Source organism: Corvus cornix, chromosome 8 (assembly GCF_000738735.6).
Source record: "Corvus cornix cornix isolate S_Up_H32 chromosome 8, ASM73873v5, whole genome shotgun sequence".
Lineage (NCBI taxonomy): Eukaryota > Metazoa > Chordata > Aves > Passeriformes > Corvidae > Corvus > Corvus cornix.
Window position 1 is genome coordinate 13,316,164 of NC_046338.1, and position 12,118 is coordinate 13,328,281.

Consider the following 12,118-nt stretch of genomic DNA (forward strand, 5'->3'; position numbering starts at 1 on the left):
AAGAAATATTTAAAATTACCTTTCTCCTGCTGTCTTTATACAGTTACAGGTTTTTCACATTTCTTTGCATGCTCATCTGGTCTATTTTATCCTAGATTACCTCATTGCTCCCAAGAAAACCCTTTTGGTAATATTGATAACCTAATATATGACAGTTTTTGGTCATTATTATTTCATTTAGTGGTCATATGTATAGACCAAGAGGGAATTTGAATATTGATTTCACTGAATGGCTAGTAACAATGATTTATGAGTCAAGGATTCAGTGCAGTGAGCCAAACACAGCAGAGATTACATCTTAGATGCCACCATTGATTTTGATTCATATTTCACTGCACAATGATTAGGCCATGGTCTCACAGATGTTAATGTTAGAATAATATTCCTCTCTAAGCAAAGATCTGCCCAAACTACAGCCAGTGCATGGTGACTGTATCTATAAGCCCACTGCTTCTGACCTTTTAAAATGGCAAATATTTTTCAGTTGCTTATAAAGAGTTGGTATTTCTCTGGCAATAACAAAGGGGTTTGATAGAATTTTTTAAAATAATCAAAAGTGATTTTGCTGCACACTCAAGCTTGTTCCTGAAACTGGAACGATATCATTTGTATTGAATACAGACCACTTAATATGATCATAACAACTGATAGAAAATGGATGCTTTAAAATGGATGTTAAACCAGCACCTTCATGAATCTTTTTGGTAATATTCCTTGGCACATGCTCAGCAAAGAAGTTTTCAGTGCAGTAGTTTCCAGGGAGTTGGTGGTACCAAACTGGGGTTTGTGCATGAATATCAAATGCTGAGGCTGCAGCACATCCCCCAAGAGGTCCAGTGTGTTGGGACTATACAGCCCCCGTTCACCCTGTTATAGCATGGATAAAAGTGCTGTGTTCTTGTCTGCTCTTGCCTGTGACTTGATTTTATTTTGGAAGTTAGTAATGCGTGCATGTTTTGCTGGCTCTGTGTTGGTCTGTGGAGTTGTCTTACTTCAGTGTGTGTCAGCTGCGAAAGACAGAATCATAGAACAGTTTGGGTTGGAAGGGACTTTGAATTGTCATCTAGTTCCAACCCCCCTTCCATAGCCAGGGACACATGCTACCAGACCAGGTTGCTCAAAGTCCCATCCAACCTGGGCTTAAACACTTCCATAGATGTGGCACTGGCAACCCTGTTCCAGTGCCTCACCACTCTCATACTGACGAGAAGCTTCCAAACATCTACTCTATATTTACCATCTTTCCGTTTAAAACCATTCCCCCTTGTCCTGTCACTGCAGGCCGTTGTAAAAAGTCCCTTTCCAGCTCTCATGCGTCCCTTTAGGTGCTGGAAAGCTACTGTAAGGTCTCCCCAGAACCTTCTCTTCTCCAGGCTGAACAGCCCCAAGTCTCTCAGCCTGTCTACATGGGAAAGGTGCTCCAGCCGTCTGATCATCTTTGTGGCCTCCTCTGGACCTCCTCCAACAGGTCCACATAATTCTTATCTTGGGGGCCCCAGAGCTGGATTCAGTTCTCAGTATCAGAGCTCATCTCTGTGCCTAAGCCCAGGGCCTAGCAGCCATAAAGAAGATCAGGTGTGTTGAAATCCTTGCAGTCAATTAGAGAAACACCATGTCGCTTCACAGGTACCGACATGTCTGACCACAGTCCCAGGACTTAGTTTTGTTTGTTTTGTTTTTCAGTCTACTTCCACTTCAAACAAGTTCTCAGCTGTTAAAAACAGTGGAGGGGAAGAAAAAAAAAAAAGAGATCAGCTAAGTGGCATAACAGCTTTGAGAAATAGGGGCCTTTGCAAAGCCTTGTCAAGGCTGTCAGCAAACAGTTTCCTGTCTTACAAGACTGCTGTGTCTTTGGTTGATGTTAGTCTAGTGATTTTTTTTTCCAGGGGAAAGAAATGAGATCTTTAATATAAATACATTATTTTGAGGATTTCTCTTCTGAGAAGTTTGAAAAGCCTTTGAATTTTCTTCAGCTGTTACAATTGCTTCTTTAGGTTTGTCATGTGGCTCTCAGTGGTTTCGTAAAGATACTCATTATTTTCTTGTTTATTTTTGATGTTCATAGAATCTGTCCTACATAGGTTTGAAAATGAGAGCTATTTGTTTTGCAGTTTAATGAAGAGAATGGCAAACAGCCTCAGACTGTGCCTCTGGTGTCCACAGTGATCAGCATATTTAACATGCTCAGCATGACACTAAGATATTACAGCCGATAACGGTTGTAATTGACTTAAAGCATCCCTTTCCCTCCCCCCTTCTTTGGGTGGTGGTGATTTATCTTTGAGTCCCCAGGAAGCTGTAGTGACACAGAGGGCAGAAGTGGTAGAAAGGTTTTACCTGCACTGCTGGAGTGGAGGTGTTCTCATGTAGTGGCACGGTGTCACTTCAGGTGAAATAGAGGGAATTTGCAACGAGGATTGAGTGGCACCCCCTGTCCGCCCCCACCCCCGCCTTGATTCTGAGCATTTATCAAAGGCAAAACCAGAAATTCAGACTTGGCAAAAGGAGAGTGCCTGGAGCCAAAAAAAGCCATTCTTATTAGCGCTAGCAAAGGTTTACTTTGCTGGCTTATTGAATGAGAACTCCCTAGAGTGTCCAGGCTTTATCCTGTGTTAACAAGGGGCAAAGCTGGCTTGTTGGGAATGGACCGCTGTGTAACGTGTCTGTAAAACACAAGAGCGAGGCCAAGCTGAATTAGAGTGCTGACGAGAAAGGAAAATCTTTGTCTTTTCCTCTCAAATCCTATTTATTTTCTCTGTGAATTATTGTGGTAGACCACTGAGGTGCTGGGGACTGATGGACTAAATTGTGATGTTCCACTGTTAAAATAGTGTCCATGCACTGTTTAGTGTCATGTCTTGCTTAGGTAGATTGGGTATTTTGAATGATCTGTTACACTGATGAGCTGGGAATTCAGGTGTTTCTGGGGTGTTTGTCAATTAAGGATACACATTTATTGTTCACTGTTTCAGGCATTCCTCAGGCATGAACATGTAACTTCAGAGCACAATGTGGCTGAATGCATTGAAGTAATTTTTTGTAGCAAGATTGGATGACCTTGGTCAAGTCTTGTTCTTACTGTATTATTCCCTTCCCTTATACTGTATTCTTTCCATGTAACGTAGGAAGAAATGTTTTGGGTTAGAAATCCAGTGTTCAAGGTGACAATTAATAGGGACTGTTGAATACAGAACTGTAGATAAGACTCCCTGCTACCTTTTGAGCATTAAATTGCTTTTAAGGGAAAAGAAGTCTTTGTTAGCCATTTTAGATGTAGCAGAGTTAGTCTTTCCTTTCTCCTTGCAATATGCAGCTGGTTTCATTGGAGAAGATCAGGCATTGTTTACCATAGGTAGTAGAAGGAGGCTAACTAGATCAGCACATAGTCTTGCTTGTCATCACGGGTTTTTTTTGTAAGGTCTCATAGCTAAAACTCATAACCAGATTTTCTACAATCTGGTACTGTAGCACTAACGTGGAGTTATTAATGTAAATCAGTTTTTGAATAAGCGTATTGAAAACTTAGGAATAACTCATATTGAATGCATGTGAAGATATGTTCAATATTGAAAACTAGAGCTGGATCTCATTGCAGATATGTAGAAAACGGTAGCTCTTGGATCATAAACAATATTAGTCTCATTCAAGTATTTTACTAATGCGGCTTAGACAGTTTTACTAATCACACTTCACTAATTAAATTCTTATGTTACAGATTATGGGAAGTTTGACTTTCTGGGTTTTTTTTAAATTGGGAAAGCCTTATGATGGGAAAGCACGTGGACACATGATTTCTCAGGAGACTAAGTAGTCTATTATATTGTACGAGTATATATGTACTCACCCTTGCCTTCTCTTGCCCCTCCTTTCCTCTGCAGAATGGCTCATATATATTACAGAATTACTTAGTTTCATAAACTGGGTTATGAAAGGCAGTGGGGGTGCTGCATGTATGGCAAGGTAGGTCACACAGGATTTATAGAAAGGACTGCCTGGTCCTGCTAGTTCCTTGGCATGTATGAGTTGTGCAGCTACGCCTGATGTTCCTTACCTCCCTGTGCCTCATCATCTTTAAAGCTAGTATAAATTTTGTTTCTGTAATAGGGATGTTAAAGCTTCACTGAGGTTGCAAGTGCTCTGTGGTGTTTCTAAAATTACTTAGAAAATTAAGTACTATACTCTAAAATACATCAGCATTAGTCTGAATGACTTTTAGCTAAAGAAAACATCCTTGCTTAGCTGGAAGGATCTCTGTGTTCTCCTTTGTCTTAATTGCCTGAAAAGCTGGATAGAACAGGAGGGAGAAGGCAGCTTTTGAGCATGCTGTGTCAGTTGTCTGGAAGCTCTTAAAGACCCTTTTTTGGCTTTTGAACATAAAACCTTGGGAAGGTTAAACAGAGTAGAGTTGGGACACAGCAGTCCTTTAGAGGTCTTTCTCTTCAAAGATGAAAGTATTTCAAGGAGCACGCTTGGAGCAGCTTTCTCTTATCTCTGGGGTGCTCTTGAGCAATGTTGCGGGGAGAGGGATGGCCAGCAGTGGCATGTATTCTGCAGCGGTCATGTTCTGTCTGTAAGAAGTTTCAGAAGCACAGAAGAACAAGGAAGCGAGGCGGGGGCACTAGGATATTGGGGACTTGGAGCACAGCTTATGAATACAGTAGGAAGAGATGCCCGGTACCTTTGCAGCGTTACAGGTTTGAACATTAACATTTCTATTCCTGATCTAGCCTTCTTTAAGGGTGCATATGAGAAGAATCTTAACAAGGTGAACCACTCTACTTCCAGCAGGGGGTTGGTTTTTTTCCTGTGGGAGATTGCAGTATGGCCCAGAGGTAGGGATTTAAGTTACAACTGAAATTTTCTGGGCAGCTTTTATTGCACTCTGAAATTCAAGCAAGATTTTGCTCTAGGGAGTTTCTCTCTGCCCCACCCACAAGCTGAAGCAATCAGCCATGCAGAGAAAAGGTTTATTAAGGTCTGAGGGGAAATAACTTATTTGCACAGGACAGCCACTCGCTGTGGTCTCCTTTTTCTGTTTACAAAGAAGTAACTTAATACGTCTTTTCCTGCTTCTACTCGTTTGGTTTGGGATTTGTTGTTGTTGTGAGATGCCACCGCCAGTCTCTGTATCACTGATAGATGGATGGTCAGAAGGATGTGGCTGACAGCAGTGTCTTTAGTCCCAGTGCTCTCTGGCTCCAGCTCATGTCTGGATGCCTTTCTCAGGTTTAGCTTTTGTTATGCTGATGAATAGTTGGAACTGCACTGTTCTTTTACTTGGAGCCACACAGAGTTTCTCAAATACGGAGGCTCCATTAAAATTTGTTTGCTGTGAAAATGTTAACTTATTCAAAAGAAAAGAAGAAACCTCAAACCCTATTGCATCAGTTTTCAAACTCTATTTCAATTTTTCTTGGGTTTTTAGATAAACATGCATTACTGATAATCTCGTATGAGCTGGTTAGTTTATTTTGAATTCTTTTTGCAGCAGCACACTGAGTTAAATTCTATGTCTGTAGGCTACAGCAACCTAAAGAGAGCAATATGTTACACAAAACACTTAAATTTGTCTTTTAAAATGCTCACAATTTCTTCTTAATTGAATAATTTCTGCTGGTTTTGGTGTTGCAAAGACATCAATATGTTTTCAGAAACTGTAGGTCCTTATAACAGTAGCTAAGTCAATTTAGAAGGTCAAGAGCTCTTACTCAATTGAAAAAAAAAAAAAAGTAAAGTATTTGGCATACATTTTGCAATTCTTTTCTAGGGAGATGCTGGGTCTTACTGCAAGTGATGCTTTGATTATTGTTTTTATTTTTAACATAACTCTTTCCTCCCCCCTCCAATTTAAAAAGGCCTGCAAGGAAGTAATGACTTTGAGAATGATAAAGCACAGGTATGTCACTATCCACTTGAAGAAAGATGTCTCAAAATCTGGGAGCGCAGTGATATGTTACAGAAATAATGATAAAACTTGAGTCTCAGGAAGTCCAAAGCTTCTGGACAGACTGGGAGCAATCAGAAGGCTGATTTCATTTCACTTTTAGCCATTATTATTCATCATCCATTCTCCTGGATTATTCTGATTGCTTACTGAAATTATGCTGATTAGTCTGTAGTGTGCGTGAAATAGTTTTATGATTTTTCCTTTGGGTGCTACAGGTGAAAAATTAATCCAAACTCGTCCCAAGCTTCTAGCTGAACTATCTCCAGGGCTTTTTTTTGGAGATCATGGTGGCAATTTTTTCTTCTTAACTCAGCAGGAGCTCCTTTGCAATTTTAATTTCTGCTGAATGCAGTGCATCCTTTGCGGACTTTTAGATTTATTTTCTTTTAGTTGCAAAAGAGTTTCAGCCCAATGTAAAAGATCTAGAGCTGGAATGTGACTGTCTCTTCATAATCACTTTGGGGTTGTGGTGTATCACTATCTAAATCAAGGTCACACCTTGTACCTCAGGGCACAAGGGCATGTGCCAGGGAGAGCCAAGCTTCAGCCGTCCTGTGCTCGGTTCGCTGTTGCCTGCTCCTCGCTGAAATATGTGCAGGGAAAAAGGTGCCTGTGACTGAAGAGCACTGTCTGTAGTTGGAAATTGGAAAAAGGGCTTATTTTTATGTATCAATAAACATAAAATCATATGGTCTCAGATATCGTTTCCTTCATTTCCCTGTGTGAGGAATCACAAGCACACTTGTGTTGTGAGAGGGATGGCCCAGTTCTCTTAAAGAGGAGTCAAGTAAAGAAACCTGCTTGGCTATTTAATAATCTCCACAGATATACTGCCTTCCTTGAGAGCCAGAGAAATTGTTCCATAATGTTTTCTGTTAATTCCCATCTTTCTCTCCTGGAGGAAAAAACTGAGTGTCAGTCTTGTTGCTGTTAGTGTGCTCAGGGAACAAATTTATCATTGATTAGCATTGACTAATATACACTTTCTACTTCTGAAAATGATCAACATTTTGTAGAATTTCTGTATCTGGCATTTTGTGCTCTTCATCCTTTCCACTTCTCCTTGCCAAAAGGGTAAATGTATTTTTAAAGCCCTTAACATGCTCTAGTACTCATAAGAATCATAAGTGGCCCTTGGATCCTGCCACTTAAATTTTTACGTCGTCATTGTTACATGGTTTTAAAGTAACTTTAATTTCAGATATGTCAGCAATACATCCACACAGTCCTGTTCGTTTGTCTTGGAAAGACCAAGCCAATGTGACACCAGGCTCAGCCCTTTGCATCTGTGATTGCTGCAGTGTTCAGTGTTCTCCAGAGTTGTTTCACATATCTGTAATATGTAGAGCTAGTTTTCCACTTAAAAATAATTTGTTCTTTTATGAATGTTAATTTTTCTCTAGCTCCCCAAACTCTGTAATAGTCAGGGCTGAAGCATGACCTAGCTTCACACAGTGAGATATGGAAGAGGATGTGTGTAGTTACTCAGCTGGCTGGTGAGAGAGTAGAGTCATTAGCAAAAGGGAGCACTCTGCTGTCAAATCTTCTAGCACAGCAACTGCACTCTATCACTGTAATTATATTTTTCAAATGCAAATGATAGTTTTAAGAATTCTTCCTTTGGTATGTCGTTTACAGGAGCAGTTCAGTTTGTATTTCTCAGTAGGAGACAAATCTTGTCCGAGGATAAAGACAGGCGAAGGTCTCATCCATTGTTTATTCCCTTTTCTCTGAAGATGTTTATTGTGTAGAAATACAGCTAGCTGTGCAGTCATATGAAGAGCCTGCCTCGCCAAAGAGGGTATTTTTTCAGCAAAGCAGCTGTTACTGCCTCTCTCATCCAAGAAGAACAATCTTTCTGTAGCAGGAAGGCAACGCCAGAACCGTGGCAGGGAGCAGACCTGCTCAGCCTTCCTGCTGAGAGGAGTTGCCGTGTTGTTCTCAGCCACTCCATGTTTCAAATCCCCAAGAAATATGGTAGTGCCCTAGATTTAATTTTACTATGGTTCGTCAAGGTAGAGAAACGCAGGTTGTGTCAGATTTGTGGAGTCAGAAAAGCATAGCCTACTCATCTACAGGTCCAATTTCTTACATTCAATAAAAATGTTCTCCAGTTGGGTTTTTTTCATGCATCTTAGTGCAAATACATCAATAACACTCATACTTTCAACCTTAACACATACCATTATTTGGCATCGTGTTTAGCGATCGTTGACCTTGAGAGATTCCATCCCAGAAACCTGCCAAATTCCCAGCTACAATGCAGGTGTACTGTCAGTTTTTACTAAAACCTTCCGTCCCTGTGTGAAGTAAAATTTGGTATTCTAAATTATTGGTGTTCAGGTACTGATGGATTTTTTTCTCTTTTTCTTCCAAATTCTCTGTTACTCCAGCTATGAAGATGAATAATGCAGACCACTGGTTTCGATGATCCTGGGCTTTTATAACTGGCTTCATTAAGGAATACAAAGAAAATTCTTACAGGGATCAATAATGGTGTCTTCTGGCTGCAGAATGCAAAGTTTTTGGTTTCTGCTCATTATCAGCTTCCTGCAGTGTACTGAAGGTAAGCTTTAGTTTATTTTTTACTTGAGTTTGCAGATGAGTTAAATGGACTGTACAATTAATTTCTGTTAGGTAACGTGAAGTTTGAGGATGTAAAACTAAATGTATCTGTAGCATATTCTAGGTTTAATATATAAGACTCAGATTGTCCCTTTTTAATGACGAAAAAAGAAAATAGATTTTTTGGGTTTGGTAGTCTGATATGTTGAAATTGAAACGCAATGTTCAGGCAAGTGAAATATTAATAGCCTTGATTGGTAGGTGCCTTATTTTTGGATTCTTCCTTCTTATCCTTCCTTATCTATTCTCATCGCACAACCATTTAAAAGGAATGTATGCATATGTTAGATGTGATATAAAACAACTAAATGAAATACCCATTTTACTTTTTTAATTTGGCTCACTAAAAATGAAATGGCAAACACTTCATTAAGATTAGTGCTATGCAAGTTAAATTTCAGGAAATAAAACTCAAAGTTCATACAGAAATAGCATCCACTTGAAAATATTTTTGCTTTTCTTAGAAAAAGGAAAAAAATACTTCACTGCTATCAAATGTGTTTAAAATAGCTGTTAAATTTAAGAGATGAGGAAGGAAAAAGATTTTTTTAAAGAAGTTGCATTATCTATTCTTTATCTGTTTTTCTTCATAAACTATACTTCATCCAGTTAGTCTGTCTCCACAGCTGTTCTTGTAGCCCTTATAATAAACAGAGAAACACAAATGAATGAACAGAAAAACATTATTTATTAATTCTGAATTACAAATATTCGTCAAGAACTTGAGGCTATTTTTGGGTGTAAGCATTTTAATTGGCTAGATTGCAGGTGAAAAGATTGGTTTAGTAATAAAATAGCATCTCCATGCCATCTCACATTATTCAGTAGTTGATATATATATAATATGTAGACTTCCTTGCTGCATCTTTGTCATGATGTCACCAGCTTTTAAAGCAGATACACACCTTACTCTGTCAAAATTCTTTGAATTTTAAGGCTAGATTTTCAGAAATACTTCAGGAAAGCTACCCTGCCTGCCCTTCTCTTTTTTTCCTAAATCTGTATAAGTAAAAAGGAACTATTATATAAATGAAAAGTCCCTAAAAATGACAAAACCCGAGATTAAAAAATCAAATATTTTACGCAGCCTTCCACGCTCACTGTGTAATTTCCTAAGCTTTCTTCCTAGACTTGCACAGCTCGGGTTGTGCGTTGTGCCGACAGACGAGCTTTGCTGGAATAGGTCATTCATCTGCATGTGTGAACATACACATCTCTCAGGGAGTGTGTCCTCAGAGTCTTCATGGAGGTTTCTGAACTTGGGGAAGTCTCATTTCAGTTAAATAGCTTTCACAGTCAGTTTCCCATCCCTCCCCTCCTTAAATATTGCCAGGATATAGTAGGAAACTGGCATTTCCTGTGCACATCTCAGATGGTTTCATCCTTGGTGGGACTCCTGATCTGGGAGCTGCTGTACTCGCTGCTCTCTCAGTGTCTGTCCAGGCTGTGGACTTGGCTGTAATCTTACTGGTATAAGAAAGTAAGTACAAACAGCTGGAAGGTAAAATGCTTTTCAGCCTCTTTCTGAGGTAAGAAAGGTAAATGAGGATTAGGAGATTGGAGTTATAAACTTTATGACTGGCTGGTTTGGTAATAACTGGTGCTAATTATAAATGCACTTACATTGCAAAAGTGGTTGCACTAGGTGAAACCTAAGGTGTATGAAGTGGAGACATCTATCTGTGCATTTTTTTCTGAAGTTTTGAAATACTATTTTTTTTTTTATTATTGCAATTGTTTCAAATCCCTCTACCTAGTGCATTTTACATGCATTCAGGTACTTGCAGTTTAATTCTTTGTGGTGGTTGAAAACATTTGAAAGCAGAAAGGAAAACAGGTGAACTTTCTGTGGTTCCATTACAGTTGCAAACAGCAGGCTGTAAAGAGTGTTTTATCTGCTGAGTTTGGAAAGGAAAAAGTCAACTGGGAACTTCTGCAGATGGAATTTTTGCCATTTGCAGAGAGTTAATTGTCATTGTCATCTGCAATATTTCAAGTTCATTTTGTACTGTCCCTGTTTTTCTTGCTTTTAGTAGCCAGTAGCAATCTTTTGATGCTTCAGTTGTGAATTTACTTTTTTAAAGTCTATACAAGGGCTGCTTTTTCAGCTACAAGAAACAGGGAAGGAAATTGGGAGCAGATAACAGAATAATACCAAATTAATTGTAAATTCTTAAAATAAATGAAATACTGGGGCTCTGTATACTGGAAATGAATATTAATATAGAGTTGGCTTCCAGCCACAGAAGAAAAATGAATACTGCATTATTACACTTTCTCACAAGATTACATTGCCTTCTGCTTCAGTAATAAGAGATGCCAAGTATAACATGCTTTAGTAGCACTTCATGCCTGGAAGTACGAACATGAACAAAGGTTAAAATAAGAGCATCTAACTTTTGCTAGAAATAAGAAAATCTTTAATTCTCTTGCTTGGAACATAGGTTTTTTTATAGAAATCTGATGTGTACATGTAGGTTGTTACAGTTACTGGGGGAGATAAAACCTGGCTAAATTCCCTGCTGTTACATTTTAATGTTTCTGTACAGTTTAATGGAGACGAAGGCGGGGGAAAGAATCCTGGGTATGGACAAGTGATTCATTTGTTCACATAATGAAACATTTTCCAATCAAGAAAAGGCTTCATTACTCTCACAGCCTTAACTTTAACTCACCAGGGAATTAGCAAGCAGGCACAGTTATACGAAGGCTGTAATTTTCTTTTAGTGTTGCCTATCCAAACAGGAATCGTATCTTCAGATAAGAAGGTCTTGGTTTTCCTTTTTGTTTTTCCTGGCTATGCAGTCCAGATGGGATTGCTCTTGAAACAGTCCATTCCTGCAGGTAAAATTCACCTGGAACAGACAAGTGCTGACAGCTGGGCGGGAAAACCACACTGAGTTATTACACAGTGCTGGTACACCTGATCAACAACAGGTCAATATTGTTGTGTTTGTTGTTACTGCCATCAACAGCAAGCATTGCGGCCCTAAATGAGGAAGAGACAAGAGGCTAGAAAAAGGGATGAAAAGCTCAAGTCACGAGCTGGAATATTAATCTTTTCTGAAAGTTTCCTGTGCCTTTTTCTAGCATGTTTTATACAGGCATGTCTTTCAAACTACGGTTCTATTGCAAAAGGCAGACTGAAAGGACAGTCCTTGGGAAGCAGTTTGGCTGGACGTGGTGGCCATGTGAGGCGTGGCCTGGGGACCCAGGGCAGAGCAGAGCTCCCTCTGTGCTGTGCCAGAGCCTGTGTCTGTCCCACGCTGTCATGGTTCTGGTCTGCAGGAGGGGCTTCCTGCTCTGCCCTGTGCAGCTGAGTCCTGCACCTTTACTTACCTGTTTCCTACAAACTCTAGGAAATTAATTACTTTTGACACCACCTATTTTTTTCCCTCATTTTTTCCCCCTTCCTAAGGGTGAAATCATCTAACAAGTTAAAAATTATCTGAGAAAATACAGAAAGCCAGAGAGTGAGATCACACATGTCTTGTTTCCATAGCAAAGCAGAGTAGAAAGCTTATTATATGTATTATTGGTTTCTCT

General features: G+C 39.4%; 1 protein-coding gene across 26 annotated transcripts in view; it reads left to right on the forward strand.

The window, feature by feature from the left end:
- ADGRL2 (adhesion G protein-coupled receptor L2) overlaps window positions 1-12,118 on the forward strand; it is a 386,817-nt gene that overhangs the window by 252,295 nt on the left and 122,404 nt on the right. For all 26 annotated transcript variants that reach the window (XM_019291634.3, XM_019291636.3, XM_039555632.1 and 23 more), the window contains one exon: window positions 8,341-8,513. In XM_019291634.3, the coding sequence (XP_019147179.1) occupies window positions 8,441-8,513 (73 nt within the window). In that variant the 5' untranslated portion in view covers window positions 8,341-8,440. The remainder of the gene's footprint in view (window positions 1-8,340; window positions 8,514-12,118) is intronic.